Consider the following 17,870-nt stretch of genomic DNA (forward strand, 5'->3'; position numbering starts at 1 on the left):
CAAACAGCTATGGACATTTTATAGGAAAATAAATTACTGCCTTTTTTAGTTTGGGCATCCCACAAAAGTGGAGCTGAGAAGGAGTCCAGTGTTGTCTTAAATATGCTATTTTACCTCTCTGGGTTCTAATATCCATTGCAATGGCTACACAGAACAAAGAAAATATTCATGATTAAAGGATTTAGTAAGGAAGTTAACAAGTTGTAATGCCAGTGAGAAATGTTCAGGGTTGAGATGTTTATCAGCACATGTATAAAATATTCTCAAGTGTGCTATTAAGTACTCAAAAGGCATGCCACTCTACTATAAGCCTCCACCTTAAGGCACTCAGCTTAAACTCTGTGGGCCAGGAAACTCAGATCCCTGAACTGAGTGCCCAGAGGCAGGCATCCTTCTCTACAAGCCAGCCCCCTGCACAAAGGCACTCAGATTAACTGGCTCCCTGGATTGGAAGTCCATGGCTCTGTTCCATGCTCTGGTTCCTGGTTCTGCTGCTGCTCCTGATGGTAAAACTGTCTTCTGGATCCCGGAGCTTCACTGCACAGGGATGTAGGGGTCCAGAAGATGTGCTCCACTCCTTGCTCTTGCTAATAATAAGATGTCTCCTCCTGCTTCTCAGAAGGCTCATTTTATATGCAGCAAGATGGCATTCCAGGGAATCCTGTTTACATTTACTCAAAGGTGAATCCTATCAGTATCTTCCCTTCCCTTCTAACCAGACCCATGCAGGGAAAGGCCACTTCGTGGGAGTAAGAGACTTTGGCTAGAAAAGTCACATTAAGTAATTCACTGCCCCTACAAAGTACAAGTAACTCATTTGAGGGATGAAGGAAGCACCAGTAGTGTGGAAAAGGCAGCCAGTATACTACAGTGGGTTAGCCAAATACCAGCACGTCTATCCCCTCTCAAGGGATATTTGTAACAGACATTTAGAATTGGCTTACTTAGCAGTAACAGCACAATTATGAAGATAGATATATATAGGTATATAGATATATATATATATATATATATATATATTTAAACAGGTTTATATTTAAATAAGCACTGGGTTTATATTTTAGAGCAATATAATGCTGACATTACTCCTAGATTTGGTAAAAAAAAATTTTCCTAACCCTAAAACATAGGGTTATGTTAGGGTTAAAATACTAAGAACCTGAAAGTCACTTTTGAACTAAATAAATTTGGAAAATTCAGAAGCCAAAGTTTTCACTGAAAAGTTTTTCATTAAACATTTGACTCACCAAAAATGCCATCAGGGCCATATGCTTAGTAGTGAACTAGACATTCCTTTAGGAATATTTTCCTTACAGTGTGCACAATGATGAAAGGCATATGCCAACAGCAGGATCTGGTAAATAAGGAAACGGGAACATGTCATTTAGCATTCAAGTAATGATCTTGGTTGTTAAAAGGAAATATGAATTTATGAACCTATCTGCTCTGCCTTCTTCTGTCCCCCTTTAGTTTTCATGAGAGAGATAAGGAAGAAACAAGCATTGACCTTCTTCAGTTCTCAGGACAATTTAGGAGGTAGGAAAAGAAGACCAACAGATCTTTGGTAACAACAACAACAAAATCTGTGTAACTCTGCTTCTAGGGTTTTGAAGCAATCGATAACTCTTAAAGGCAAGGCAAGAGGAGCCATTTTCTGGGTCCCCAGGCCATCCTAAACTTTAACCTTAACTTCAAATCCTTCTGATTTTTGTAATATGTATTAAATTTTAAAGTGGGGTATAAAAGTCCTAATTTCCTAATACTTGATTTTTTTTTTTTAAGGCTACCTCCAAGCTGCCTACTGACTACCTGGTCTGAGCTTCAACACAGCAGTTGACAAAAGTGGTTCTATAGGGCTAGTACAGTTGAGTGTTAGTTGATAATCTGCATAAGTCCCTTGACCCCAAACCAAAGCTCTCCAAATATAGGCTGTTTTGTTTTCTAAACCTTTTACTATAGTTTGCGTACCATATGTAGTTTCCTATTATCATAGATCACATTAGTGATGATCTTTATGTCTAGCTTCAAACTATACAAGTTGGCAAGAATCAAAGAGTAATAAAAAGTTAGCATATGTTCAAGGGTTAACAAGAACAACAAAATAGTCATTGTTTGTTTAGTTCTAAACATGAGATCTCATTAAAAACCTTAATTGCCTTTACAGCTCATAATTAGTTGAGGTCATGATTAAACCACATTATAGCCTTCTGATGATTTTATGCAGTCTAGGAGCTGGGAGCCGAAGACTTATGTTTTAGTGCACAACCTTTCACGTGCACGTCTCGGCTTCCTGTCCTCAGGCAGGAGGAGGCTAAACCATACCTGAGGTGGTTAGACTAACAGTTTAGGCTGTTTTTGACTTTAATGTTCTCAGCTTCAATATTTTTCTTCCACTCAATAAAACATTAAAATACACCATTAGAACTGCCTTACCAAAAGACAAACAACAAAAAATTTCACATCTTGGAAAAATACAGTCACAAAAATACACTGACAGTCTAAATAGACCTAATTATATATAAGCTTGCCCTATAAGAACTTAACATCCACTTGTGTTACCCACCACCTTATAGCAGACACTTCAAACTTTTTTTCCACCATGTGCAGGAGGTAGGCTTTCTACCATGGAGGAACTAATGGACTCAAATCACCAACCTTTAAGTTAGCAGGTGAGCGCTTAACCACTGTGCCACCAACTTGCTGAAAATAACATCAGCAAATTACATGCTGCAACACTGTATGTACATACTACTGACAAGAGGTAAAATAATGACAAAAACACAGATTTTAAAAACTCTACAAAGATGATCACACATGTGGTTCATCCCAAGGCAAATACATAGTAAATAGAAAACTACCTGTATAATCTGATTGAATAGACTTTAAAACTCATTGCCATCGAGTGAATGCTGACTCATAGCAAGCCCCTGTGGGTTTCCAAGACTGTAACTGTTTACAAAATAAAAACTAGTCTTTCTTCCATGGAGCCGTGCTGCTGGTAGTTTTGAAAAGCTGACACATGCAGATCACAGGCCAACAGGTAACCACTACACCATCAGGGCTCCAAAAATCTCTCTTATCCAATCTTTACAAAAATCAAGACATTTTGCTAACCTAGTACTTCAACATAATATTCCAAAGTAATAGATTCTTGGGAATTCATCTTACATAGGAATACAAAGAATATCTTTGATAACTTCTTCAAATGTCACAATGAGTTTTCTATTAGAATCAACAGCTATGAGGTGATCTAGGGAAGCTAAGATACTATTATTGTACAAATATGTTATTTCATAAATAATTCAAGGAAACTAAGGAAGACCTTCCCTAAGTGCTGACATACAATTCTCTATTTCGATGAGACCCAGCTCAGGTTGTTTCTCTTGCCTCACAGTTCAAATGAGGAAGAGACTGAAAACCTGCTTATTTTGCAACTAAAAGGAATATTTCCCAGAATTAAAAGCTTTCATTATATTATATCCTCAAACCACTCTTTTTGTTCAAAATAATTACCACTGTCATGCCAAAGAGGTCTTTATAACTAGTGTTGTTAACTGGAAAGTACAATTGAACCCCTTCTTCTAATCAATGTCCCATGGCTCCAGCAGGCATTATATGTATTAATAATACTAGAAAAACAAGACCACAGGATGCGTTTGTCTCCATTCAAGTGGAAACCAAAACTATCATTTGCTGACAGGTTCTCACTGAATACCTTCAATGAAAGCTTCTAAATTCGAAATGAATGCTTTATCCCCAATTTCCATCAAATCAATAAACAGCTTAATGGCCCATGATTCCTAAAAGTAGTAGATATTATACAAGCTTAAGTGTAACAAACTGTATACTCATGAGAAGCAATATTTAGGGATAACTATGGCATTCATAAGTTGGGCTTAAGGAAACTAAATTGTACATTCAGTGATTTGAAATATCCCACATAGGCTTTTTTTAATCTTTTCGATGTTTAAATATCTTTGCAGTGACCAGATATTTGTAGTGATTTGCACTACTCTTGCCTTACTAAATTCAACTAGACATGGATTATATATTTCTAAACATTCAACATCATTTTCTAGGTATCTAGTCAATTCAATCACCAGGGATGTATTTTCAGAGTGATTTTTGAGTATTCAAAATGATAAAATGAAGTTATGTGGAGAAAATGATACCTTTCAAACACCATAAACATGTTTCCCCACATTGGCTTATACAGTTATAGGAATTTATTTGCTTTTGTATTAAAAGCAGAAATGCATACCAAGTTAGAATTTTATTTGTCACTCAATTACGTTTGGTTGATATTTTGATAAGATTATATCATAACTCAGCAAGGGGAAAAAACACATTGATAAGCACTTCACGAAATCAAAGGAAACAGACATGTTGATCAGTACTTTAAGAAACCATTAGTATTCAAATGGAGACATTTTAAAAGTAAAAATCTTAAACCATTTACTCATTTCACAAAGGAAGTACAGGCACAGATGAGTGGGTAGCACAAGCTCTAGTCTCCTCAAAGGTACCCTTTGCATTTCAGAATAAGGCCATCATACGAAATAAAAACACCTGGTTTGAGACAAACTTCCCTTCTGTATTCAAAGACTAACAAAACAAAAATATCTCCTATATACCAGGCATGATGTTAACCATTTGACCTTACAACCTTGTAAAATAATTATTCCTTCTTTTAAAACAGAAAAATTAAGGGTCATAAAAATAAGGAAAACTGCCTGATATCAATTATGTACAAAGACATGAAGCTAGAATTGAATTAGCTTTATCTCTCCAGCTTCAAAGTCACTTTCTGGTATTGTCCACGTGTTTGATAACTTTATGTGTCAATTTGGCTAAGTTATGGTTTCAAGTGCTTTGGTCATATACTAAAATAGTTGCTATTCTTCAACCAATCTAATGCATATATAATTGCCTTCCATCATGTTATCTAATATTCCATGAGTTTAAATGTATAAGAAAGTGCTTCATATCAAAGAGTAATTTCATATTAAGAAAACATCTCCTCCCAGTCCAGATCAAGTCCATAAGTTCAATATTAGCCTATATGTCCAATACTAGTCTATAAATTCCTCTTAAGACTCAGCCACTTGCAATGATGCTGAATGCAGGAAGATCACAGGCAGGTGGGGTGAAAAGTCTTATGGATCCAGTGGCAGTGGTGGAAGCTTCTCAGTGCTGGTGCGAGTCTTCCTGTGGCTCCTCCACAGGAAGGGGAAGCAGAGAGAGGAAGTTCCCAGAATCTGGAGAAGGCCACACCCACAAGGAGGCATCATCAGGCTGTGACCTGATTGACAGGTTAGACCCCACCCCTTCACTCTTAATACGTATCCTTAAGTTGACAAGAGATCATGTATCTATGATACCAAGTCACATGGAAAACTCCAAGGAAGCAGGTAGCAGAAGGTGAGGAGCGTTGCCCTAGATCTGGCACACTGAATTTAGACTTCTAGTCTCCTAAACTGTAGGCAAATATATTTGTTTGTTAAAGCCACCCTTGGTATTTCTGTCACAGCAACAATAGAGAACTAAGACAGGATGTCTTAAGTAGGCAAAATTGTTCCGCATAATAATTGCTTATATATCATTGTGACAACTCTGATGCTGAGACAGGAACTATAATTGCTCCTATTTGTTTACAAAGGGAGATATCCAAGCTTTGCTGTATCTGTCAGTTCCCAACTGCAGCGACCGTAAGCACACCAGAAGGAAACACTGGCCATCCAGTGTCATGCTCACAATCATTCCTCCTACGCTCGCTCCCTTTTGTCTGTCATCTCCTGGAAGGCCTTTCTCTCTTTTGCTGCCCCTCTACTTTACTAAATATGATGTCCTTCCTGACAACATGTCCAAAGTGTGTAAGATGAAGTCTCGCCAGTATCTGGCAAACAGCAAAAATGCAATTAAAAAAATAAGACTCAAATAAGCTGAGAAATGAGTCGCAAACCAAGATAAAAATCCAGGTCCGTTTTAATTATAACACTAGTGGAATGGTCACCCAAACACAGGTGCCTCCATAGACTATTATGTAAACAATTTAAATACAATTAAGACCATTGTAAGCTAGAACTAAGCAAACAACTTACACATTGAATGAGCACACTTCCCCCCTGCTTTTGTAGCTATCATAATGACAGCGCAGGTATGGATCAGAGGGACCACAGGGGCTGGCAACAGGCAGGCCATCTCTTTACTTCAGGACAGATGCTTTAAATGTCACTGGATGGACAAGTTGTGTTCTGATGAAAGGATGTGCATTCACACATTCATTTGCTGATTCACTTGTCCCAACAAAGACTTCTGTTGAGGACCTACTATGAAGCAAAACCAGAAAAGCCGAAGGTGCGCACAGCGTGTCACAGACAAGGTAACAATCTCTGCCTCTTCTCAGAACTCGGGCGGCAAGGTCATCATTCCCATTTGAAAGGTGAGAAAATGGACACTCAGAAAGATTAAACAGCTTTTTGAAAGCTAAGTGGTCATGCCCGGAACAAATTCCAAGTTATGAGTATATGGTTATGTGCATATGTGAACATTTTTTCCCCAAAACTCTACCACTCAACACAAGGGTTAAACAAGACCACAAGATATATGTAGCATTACAAGTTGCAAGTCCACTCAAATATGAAATATGCATAGGATATATACTGTACTATCATTACTCTTAGGACTCAAAATGCGTGCTAGGAAAACCGTGTTTTAATAGTTTATGTGACATTCACGACTGTGCACTGCAGACTGTGACAATTATGTCACACACAGAAAATTTCGATTTTTAATTTAGAAAACTAAGGCGCAGAGGTTGCGATCCGTGCAGGAAAGACTGGGTTTTATACTCCCGTACAGTTACAGTCACGGAAAGCCACAGGTGGTCACAGTAAGTCAGCATTGACTCCAGAGCACTGAGTTGGTTTTGGGGGAGCATAGGGGGCCCAGTGAGGTAAAGAGGCAACAGGGCCAGGTCAAAGAGAGCAACCTTACATGCTACCAGCATCCCACATAAATTTTACATCATTGGCCAAATAGCTTTAAAAAATAATGAAGCATAGAATAAGAAAGAAAAGTAACGATACCAAACAATGGACAGGCACACCTTCTGTAATTGTGCTTCCCTTACTGCACTTCACAAACATTGCGGTTTTTACAAATTGACGGTTTGTGGCAACGCAGCAGGGAGCAGGTCTGCACCGTCTCCAACAGCATGTGCTCACTTCTCTCACATTTTGGTAAACCTCATAATAGTTCAAACTTTTTCATAATGTTACTTACGGTATACTTAGCAGACGATATGCAGTATAGTGTGAGCATAGCTTTTATATACACTGGGTCACCAAAACATTTGTTGACTTGCTTGATTTCGATGTGCTTTACTGAAGTGATGTGGAAGCAACCTTTTTAAAGCAACTGCTTTAAAAAATAATGAAGCATAGAATAAGAAACTGTAACTGTACCTAACAAGGATAACTTGTGAAATGTGTTTTAACTATTTAACTTCACCTTCCAATACTCTGCTCCTCTCACTGTAGACCACCACACTGTCCTTGCTGTTTCTTGAACTTACCTGGGTCACTCTTACATTCAGAACTGTGCAATGCCTAGTGGCCCTGTCTACCAGGTTCTTCTCCAAAGAAATCCTCACCTACTTCAAGGCTCACTTTCTTAAGGAAACTTAAAAATGACAACTTATGTATCCCTAGATCCTCTGCTCTTTACCCTAGCTCAACCTTTTCAATTTTTCTTATCAAAATCAAACAAAACAAAACCCATTGCCATCTAATCGATTTTGACTCCTAGCGACCCTATATGGGCTTTCAGAGACTCTACATTTTTAAAAAAACTAAGTTCAATTGGCATATACTTCACATGTCATGCAATTTAATCCTTCAATCATATCAAGAAAAGTTGTGCAATCATCCCCACAATCAATTTCAGGACAATTTCTTCTTGTACTCCATGTTGTTTGATCCTTACTTCCCCCAATCCCTCTTTTGCCATGCTCCTAGATAATTATTAATCCAGTTACTGTCTCTATAGATTTACCTATCCTGGATTTCATACCCAGAAAACCATATAGAACACAAACAGAAAGCAAACAAAAGCAACAACACCGACCAGACAAAACATAGAAAAAACCCCAACAGAAAAGAAAGCAGGAAGAATTAAAAATGGAAATAACTTTTAAGTGGGAATGACAAGGTATTACATTTTAACTTAATTATATTTGCCAGAATCAACTTTACAGTGCTGTCTAACAGCAAGGCCATTCACATCCTTAGACTATGATCAAAGGGGAATCACCAGAGAGAGGCTTGATCCATGTGTGGAGCCAGCAAACAAATTTAAGGCTTCCACTGTCATCCACAGCCTTCCGCAAACCAAGTGTGCACAATTAAAGCTCTGAAACGACTCCCTCCTTCCTATTTGGATTTTATTATTTACAATCCTTGGATCAAAGAGGCTAGTGTGCTTCTTCCATGTGGACCTAGTTGATACCTCATTTAAATGGCTGTTTTAAGATAAGCCTTCAACACTCCAGACACAGTTCTTTCTGATAGCCGGGCATCATCTTTTTTTCCACCATCCTTTGCTATAGCACCCATATCTTCAGTGATCTCTTCACGAGGGTGAGTAGCAAGTAGGGCCATGACATAAGAAATAATTGTTCTTAGATTGGGGCTAGAAACGTGTAGAGAAGCAGACTCATCTTTCTCCCTTGGAAAAGCGACTGGGGGGTTTAAACCACCAATGTTGTAATTAGCAGCCCAACATTTATCCAACAGCACCTTGCAAATGAATTACTATTGAGTACCTAATCTCTAGCACAGTGGTTCTCAACCTTCCTAATGCCGCAAGCCTGTAATACAGTTCCTCATGTTATGGTAACCCCCAACCATAAAATTATTTTTGTTGCTACTTCATAACTGTCATATTGCTACTGTTGTGAATCATAATGTAAATATCTGATATGCATGATGTATTTTCATTGTTACAAATTGAATATAATTAAACATAACTAAAGCATAGTAATTAATCACAAAACAATATGTAATTATATATTATGAAATATTTATGTGTTTTCCGATGGTCTTAGGCAACCCCTGTGAAAGGGTGGTTCGACACACCCCTCCCCCAGCCCTCTGCCCTGCCAGGGGGTGGCGACCACAGGTTGCGAACGAACCGCTGCTAGAGAAGGTATTGTAGTACACACCAAGACAAGGTAGAGTACTAGACACTTAAATGTAAATGTAAAAAAATGCTCTTTCTGCTCCATAAAATTATATTAGCATGCAACTAATAGAATCTCTTACAAGTTAGCCTTAATACCTGTATTATTCCTCAAGGTAATCAGAGTGATAAGCAGCAAGGTCATTAAAACTTGACCCAAATCTGACTACAAAACCATGCTTCTAGAAATGTTCTCTTTAGCCAAAATACAACTAAATTATCATTAATCAAAGAAATACTTTAAATATTTCTGGAAGTTATTCTAAAACTAGAATACAAGCATAAGTATGTAATAAGCAAACTGGATGATTTCTGAAACAAAATGTAACATCCGTTTTAAAATGCATCAGTCTTATGTTTCAAATTCAAAATCAGGGTCTCTGAAACTGCTAATCCGAAGGTTTAACCAAGAAGGAACTAAGTACCTTGCAACATGGTGATGTTTTTATTCCAAGCAGATCATAAGACTTCGTTTGAGAATTAATGTTCAAGATCAATTCTGTGCTAGCCAGAAAGCTTAAGAAAGTAGTCAATTTAAGTAGCCGTTTTTTTTTTTTTTTTTTTTTTTTTAATCGTTTTATTAGGGGCTCATACAACTCATCACAAGCCATACATACATCAATTGTGTAAAGTACATTTGTACATTCATTGCCTTCATCATTCTCAAAACATTTCCTCTCCACTTAAGCCCCCGGCATTAGGTCCTCATTTTTCCCCTCCCTCCCCGGCTCCCCACTCCCTCATGAATCCTTGATAATTTATAAATTATTATTTTGTCATATCTTGCCCTGTCAGACGTCTCCCTTCACCCACTTTTCGGTTGTCCGTCCCCCAGGGAGGGGTCACATATACAGTAGTTCCTTATAATCGGTTCCCTCTTTCCAACCCACTCTCCCTCTACCCTCCCAGTATCGCCACTCACACCACTGGTCCTGTAGGGATCATCCGCCCTGGATTCCCTATGTTTCCAGTTCCTATCTGTACCAGTGTACATCCTCTGGTCTAGCCAGACTTGCAAGGTAGAATTCGGATCATGATCGTGGGGGCTAGGAGGAAGCATTTAGGAACTAGAGGAAAGTTTTATTTTTCATCGTTGCTGCATTGCACCCTGACTGGCTCGTCTCCTCCCCAACCTCTCTGCATGGGGATCTCCAGTGGTCTTAAGTAGCTGTTTTCTAAGAAATTACTTAGACTAAAAAAACTAAACCAACAGTAAAAGAACAAACAAACAAACAAAACTTTTATTCTTAGCTCTTTCAGAATGTGTTATTACAGAGGGTAAATTTGTCAGACAGCTGAGCTTCACTGTATATGCACCAGATTCACAGTAATGAAAGTCAAAGTCACACAGAATGTCCAAATTCCTTCAGTCAGAAGAACTAAATCAAAATACTCATCTTACAGTAGTTATTCTTTAAGCCGACAGACTTTAATGCTGTGTAAAGTTTTAAAAGTTGCTATTTTCCCTAAATTTCCCCAAACCCCAAAGCCAATATCTAAAAAGCAAGCGTACACCACATTTTTGCAAACAGCATGTATATATAACGCATGGACACATAAAAAGCTGGTAAAAATGGAAATATTTAAAACACTCATGGTACACTCATGCGTAACAGCATACCTGTCTTGTGACCTTTCCAGAGAGAATTTCCACCTCTTTCACCCTCAACCAATAGTCCAAAACTGTTACCTTTGATCCTATGTATATAATAAAGGTATAATAAACCTCAGTCAAGAAGTCATGGATCCCATATGCAGGGCCCTACATGGGTTTGCCTCCAGTGAATGTCCTGACCAGTCGAGGATGTGAACAGCCTTGCTATCAAATAGAGTACTGTAAACTCCGTAATGGCAGAGGTCATTCAGTGAAAAAGTAATATCTGATCATTAGCTCTCCCTTTTGACTCATTTTAAATTATTCTAATTCTTGTTTCCTGCTTTTTTCTCTATTGAGGTTTTTTCCTCTGGTTTATTTTGATGTTATTGGTCTCCTTTTTCTTTGTTTTCCAGTATATGAAATCCAGAATAGGTAAATCGGTAGACAGTAACTGATATGTAAATCAATAGAGACAAACCCCTATGTCAAGGTTTGTTGGGCATACGGGTGGGGAGGTTGAGGGCAATGGGGGTTAATTATGAATACAAGAAGAAAGATGTTGTTCTAGAACTGGTTGTAGAGATCATTACACAAGTCTTTTTAATACGACTAAACTATAGAATATGCGAATTTTATATTAAGAAAAGTTAGTTTTGTTTAAGAAAAAGTCATGGATTAAGTTTGACTGTATCCAAGTAATCAGAAAATAAGCAACTGTGGGGGAAAAATGAGGAGCTGATACCAAGGGCTCAAGCAGAAAGCAAATGTTTTGAGAATGATGATGGCAACAAATGGACAAATGTGCTTGAGACAATGGATGGATGGTTGGATTGTGATAAGAACTGTACAAGCTCCCAATAAAGTGATTAAAAAAAAAAGAATGGCGACAACCTATGTACAAATATGCTTGATACAATTCTGTATGGATTGTTATAAAACCTGTAAGAGCCCCTAGTTAAAGGCTCTTTAAAAAACAACTGGGAACAGAAATACCCTGCAACCCAGCAGTAACTGGCTGGACACATGCCCCAAGGAAATGAGGCCCAACATAAACAGACATATGATCTCCATGTTTTCTGTATGCATTTTGCTATGGCATTTTTCTAAGAATGCTCATTAATATTGAAAAACACATTATGGTAGAATCAATGTTTAGAAGAGTAAAATAAAAAATCATGAAAGCAAATTAAAAAAAAGGAAGAATGCAGGGTCAGGATTGGAGGAAGATTCTAACAATCCTAGATATACAAAGGACACAATCTTGCTTACTGAAAAGTGCGGACTTACAGCATTTTTTAAAAAAATCATTTTATTGGGGGCTCTTACAACATTCCATACATCAACTGTATTAAGCATATCTGTACATATTAAAAAAAAGAAAAGAAGCAACTGAAACTGGGTGCGTTCACTGCGGACCCAAAGGGGCGGCGTGTCCGTCCGGCGCCGATAGGCGTGGCCGGGGGCCGGGGGCGGGCGGCGCTGCCCGGCCTAACCACTGGCCGGGCGTGGCAGCCGCGCAGGACGCAGCGGCAGGCGGTGGACGCGCCAGGCCCCCACGGCGCCCTCGCTGCACGCGCCACGCAGAACCGGCCGAGGGCCGGGCGAGCCGGAGCCTCCGCTGTCCAGCGGCAGCCAGCCGGACAAGATGGCGGAGCGCACGTCCGAGTCGCCCAGCCCGCTGGGCGCCCTGTCCAGGCGAGGCTGTTTCCGGCGGAAGCCACGTGTCTACCGGCCGGCCGGAAGCGGGGTGCAGCGCAGGCACGGGACCCTCCCGGAAGGGGAGGCTGCCTTCGGCATGGGGGGCAGGCTCGGGGTCTGCGCGGGGCCGGCCTCCACGTCAGCACCCCAGGACGAGGCTAGCGTGGCCACGCTGGGCCGGAAAGGGGGACGCGGTGTCCTTCATTTTCCGTCGGCAGCCAAGTGAATCCATGGGTATGCGCCTCGGAAATAACGGGCAGGGGCTGCGCGCGTGCAAGCCGAGGGCACGCGCCCGCCGCCAACGTGAGAAGAGCGTGTCCCAAGGGCCACGACATGATCGCGTTTGACGTTCTCCTCTACAGACAGCTGGGATCTGTACTGTCACGAAATTGTACATTCTTTACATTTGCAAGTCGGAACGAATTTCTCAGCAGTGATTTTGCGCATGTAAAAAATGACGGTCTCTTTTCATGAGCTCATGTAATCCGCCATTTTCAAGTACTCAGAGGCACATTCAATGAGATTTACCCACCAGAAGACGAGGCTCTGGCCTGGGAATCCTTCTAACAACCTAGGCAAAGAAAGAAGATCTCAAACCGGCTATCTTTTCCCTGGTAATTTTACCAGCTCAAGTGGTATGCTCTTACTAAAAACATGCTTCCTTAAAGTATCATTTGAAAAGACAGTCATCAAAAGGGAATTTACCACAGAGCCCAAGTACAGCTCCTCACACCCCAAAGGCACACCCTTCCTATAGGAGAGAGCTGAAAGGAAGTGCATTCAGTCCTGCTCACGGCTTACTTTGGAAAACTGCAGGGACTCGTCCTAAGTGACCTTACAATTTTAACTGGTATCCTTTGGTGCCTCCCTTAATTTCTACCCCAAACATTATCAGACAATCAAAAGTCAAAAACATGCTTGTTGACGACTACTGTTCCTTTCTCCTTGGCAGACGGTATATATTTCTCACAGGTCTTTTCCTCATACTTACCTCACTATTTCTAACCAGCACCACCCAATGACACTTCCTGTGAGGATAGAAATGACATACCGATAATCTACATACTCTGTTCCAACCTTCTGTTAGTAGCCCCACACCCCTGCACCAGGGTTCCTTAATCGTGCATCTAAAGGTTGACCTACCACAAAACTATTACAAATCACGGCTTACAGTTAAGTAAAGGCTTTCAATGACTTTGACAACTAGACAATGACTCCAAGACGTTTAAGTTTTAATCAATAAGATATATTACTAAATTCAGAGGGGTAATATAGTATGTTCCAGTGCCTTTCAATTTAGAATCAGCTGGAATAAGGAGACAATAGCTGTGAAGACCAACTGTCATATAAAGAAATAGGCCAGAAACAGGAATAGAGTCCACAGAAAGAGTAATAACGCAAATGGACTATAAAGGTGAAGGAAAAACTCAACCACACAAACAGAAAGATGCAAACTCAAATCCCTTGAGAGGCTATTTCCCACTGACAAAACACCAGGATTTGCTCACATCTTTCTGTCAACAAGGCTACAGAGACATTGGTACATTGTTAGACTATGAAACAGACACAATCTGTATCAAAAAGAATCTGGCAATATCTTAACAAGTCACACATGCATTCACATTTTGTCTCAGCGATTTCACTTATGGGAATTCTATCTCAAAGATACACTAGCAAAAGCACAAAAAGATATATGTCCAAGGCTTTTCTTTGCAAAGGAGTTGAATGATGCAAATGGTTAAACTAACTGAAAGGTTGGTAGTTCCATCCCACCCATCCGCTCTATGGGACTTGACCTGTTTTGGTAAAGATCACAGACAAAATCCAAAAACCCCATGGAGCAGTTCCACAGTCACCTGAGTCTCAATCACCTTGATGGCACCTAACAGCACATTCTTCGTAGAGGAGAGTCAGTCCATGGGGGCACAAGTAGTGCAGACTTTGGCTGCACAAGGCGGTCCAGGTCCATTCAGACGCCTCAGAAAGTTGGGCTGGCAGACACCAGCCATTGGCAAGTTCATGGAGCACAGTTCTCTGACACACAGGCGTCTCCATGAGTCAGAATCGTCCAGATGCTTTTTAAAAAGTCCTTGCAGAACTGTATTACAGCAAAGGAATAGAAACAACAATGGGTTGGATACACAATATATGTACGATACAGCTACCCAGTGTTGTAATACAGTTTATAAAGGAGCATTTCTATTCTGAGCTCCAGGAAAAGTGTTTGTGTTAAAAAAAAGATTAAAAAGTTGAGCAAAGGAGGAGAAGTTTAGGATTACATGAGTGGTCTTCAAATAGTAGAAAAAGAGAATTAAAAGATGGTGGAAACATCATGGGCACGAGAAGGAAGAAAATGTTCCAAAGTTGATTGTGGTGATGATTTTGGTATGATTTACTGAACTACTGAATTGTATGATGCTAATTCTAGCTCAATAAAAAGAATTTTAAAATTTAAATTAAATTAATGGACTCTTTCCATGAACGTTCTGAAGCCCCTGCATATATTTACATAGTTTCCTTATAAATGTGACTACATCTAAATAGGTCTAGTTCTTTAAGGCTGAGTCTACAGGGTTAACGAAAGAGAACATCATAATTTTTTAGAACTGTTAAAGAAAACGGTATCAACTAGGCTAAGTGGGAACTATAGCTATGTGTGGGCAGGGATCAACTAGAAGTCTGAGAGGGAAAGCTGGAGGGAGCACTAAGATACCACTCTGGGGAGCATAAAGGAGACCTTACGAAGCGGCTGCAAACTGAGCAAGCAGAATTACCAGTTGTGTAACCGATGGGGTGATTAGACAAGATGGATGTTTTATACATATCTGCTAACTAACATATGATTAGTAAAATTACCTTGGTCAACACTGTACTCAAATTGAATCTAGCATGACTTGTAATTCTGGTTGATTAGACCTCTTCTGGGGCTTTATTTTCTAACCCATTAATCTTTACAGGTATTTGCTAAAACGTCTGTTAAGTTTCTATGCCTCTACAGTTGCTTTGAAAGTTCAAATAGATCATAAATTAGAAATGTTTTTCCTTTTCTTTATATTTATCAGAACTTGATGTTTTTCATTAAAAAAAAAAAAAAAAGCATGAGTTATTTCCAAAGTAAAGCCTTTCTCCTTAAAGTGAGTTCTACAACCAAATACCATTACAAGAAAGCATACCTGATGGGGTTTTCTAGTCAGTAGTTCAACTTCTTTTCAATGTCTTAAAACATTTGCACTCTCTAATTTTCAGTAGCCAAAAAGTAATCCCTGGCAGACAATGCATAATCAAAGCTATTATATGAATAAGGAAAGAATCATCTAATGGATAGCAGCAACTCAAAAGAATAGATGAGAAACTTAGGGATGAGCTGTGAGTTTGGATTACTGATTGGTTCAGAAAGGAGGTACATCTTGATGAATGTAACCAATGTCATTGAAGTATACACATAGAAGTGCTTTTATTGTAATTACTATCATCAAAAATAAACATATATTGATCCAGAAAGGATTTCAATGCTGTACAAAACTCACTGCCATCGAGTAAATTCTAACTCATAGGGACCCTTACAGATAAAAGTGCCTATGTGGGTTTCCAGTACCTGTATCTCGTTTGGGGAGTAGAAAGTTTCATTTCTCTCCCAGAGCAGCTGATAGTTTCAAACTGCTGACCTTATGATTAGTAGCCTAATGTATAACTACTCTGCCATTAGGGCTCCTCAATGCAGTATACTTATTTTTTAAATAGCAATAAAACATTCTATCAATTAAATAAAACTTTGTGTGCTCAAAAGTTTTTAACACCCCATGTAGTTTCTTATGCTTTTTCTCTGAAAAGGCCCAAGTGCTGCATGCAGCTTTTGAATATGGCCTTCAAGATATATTAAAAACAAAGGGGGGAAAAAGCAGGGGGAGGGAGAGACAAACTCTATTTCAAAGACATTAAAAACTGTGCTACAGTAGAATAAGTACTGCAAGTCAAGAGACCTATTTTCTTGTCCCACTTCTGAGGGTAGCCAGAAGTAAAACTTTCTGTGGATCACTTAGTTTTGTTTCCTAACTTCAAAGTGATAACTTAATAATCATTAATGTTCATCTCAAATTTGATTGTAAAAACCTATTGCATTTCAAGCGTCTTCAAACACTGTATTGGAATAACAGCCCCCCAAGATTATGTCATTTTGCCCTATGAGATTAGTCCTCCACTTTTGTCTCAATTTGAACAGAAGGGAACCTGGATCACTGAGGTTGTACACTCAAGATATACTTTGGAGGAAATGGGACTGAGCAAAGATTATAAAATTGAGTGGAGATGGGCAGGTGAGGAAACGACGAAATGAGACGTGCATAAGACAGTTCTTCCATCAATAGCTCTGCATACAGTCAAGAAAAGAACTTCAATGACGCTGGGGTAGAGCATACAAGCAAGATGTGAGAGAGGCTTTGAGCTGACTTTGCCAGGGAGTCACACCCTCCACTATTCACATCCATATTTCCCAAGTGGACATCAAACTAGTCTCCAGTTCCGGGTTCCCAACCAATTGAATCAAGCCACAACAGAGGGTTCTGCCAACCTGGGAATCGCTTCAAGGCTCTGGAGAAACACACGACCCCAGCACCTGTCGACTTCACACCCTTCCCACAGGGAAGAGGCGGCTAAGAACAGTAGGGTTCTCCGCGCGCCCTCGCCCCCACCCCACCCCCGACCCCGCGTCCTTTCGACTCGGGCCACCACCAAGTCCCGGAATTCTCTAGGCAGAAACAACTTCCAAACTCCGGGAGTAGGAGGAGCCCCGCCGCCGTAGCCTTTCGAAGAATTCCTCCCGTGAAGCTAATTCTCCCGTCTACAGGTTCCAGCCCTCGATCACTGGCCTCGAGGATTCCGAGCTGGGGAATCGAACAGACAGATGCGGAGGGGCAGGGTGCCCTCCCCGCCAACGGAGAAAAAGTTAAGACCACCACAGGAGTAGGTGAGGTACGATCACCCCACCCCACCTCCCCGGACGAGGGCGGGAGACCGACCGTCTGCTGGTCTTTCGAAGGTCTGTCACTCCCTCACTCACCAGGAGCAGCAGGGAACATCTGAGGTCGGGTAAGGGGAGGAAGACGGCAGATTTCATGGTAGTTCGCGTTGGGGTCCGCAGCAGGGACAGGTGGTAGTGGCTGGGGCTGGGTTGGGTCGGGACTGGGCTGGGCTCCGGGAGCCAGCAGCAGCGGACGATCCTCCCGGCAGCGGCAGCTCGTCCTCTCGACCCGGAGCTCCAGCAGCGAACACCCGGGACAACTTCCAGCAAGGTCCCCACCCCCTCACTTCCGAGTCCTGCCCCCCTCGGAACACGACG

The 17,870-nt window shown here is 40.4% G+C and overlaps 1 protein-coding gene across 2 annotated transcripts in view; it reads right to left on the minus strand.

Moving 5' to 3' along the window:
• The window catches only part of ERP44 (endoplasmic reticulum protein 44), an 86,329-nt gene extending 68,563 nt beyond the window's left edge, over nucleotides 1-17,766 (minus strand). Inside the window, exons 1-2 of one of the 2 annotated variants that reach the window (XM_045296586.1) lie at nucleotides 17,592-17,766; nucleotides 1,248-1,354 (exon numbers count right to left, since the gene is read on the minus strand). In XM_045296586.1, the coding sequence (XP_045152521.1) occupies nucleotides 1,248-1,268 (21 nt within the window). In that variant the 5' untranslated portion in view covers nucleotides 1,269-1,354; nucleotides 17,592-17,766. The remainder of the gene's footprint in view (nucleotides 1-1,247; nucleotides 1,355-17,591) is intronic. The other variant, XM_004710984.3, reaches the window with a different exon arrangement.
• Nucleotides 17,767-17,870: the final 104 nt, after the last annotated feature.

Source organism: Echinops telfairi, unplaced genomic scaffold, assembly GCF_000313985.2.
Source record: "Echinops telfairi isolate 266 unplaced genomic scaffold, ASM31398v2 ScPeMD7_7410;HRSCAF=8448, whole genome shotgun sequence".
In the NCBI taxonomy this organism is placed as follows: domain Eukaryota; kingdom Metazoa; phylum Chordata; class Mammalia; order Afrosoricida; family Tenrecidae; genus Echinops; species Echinops telfairi.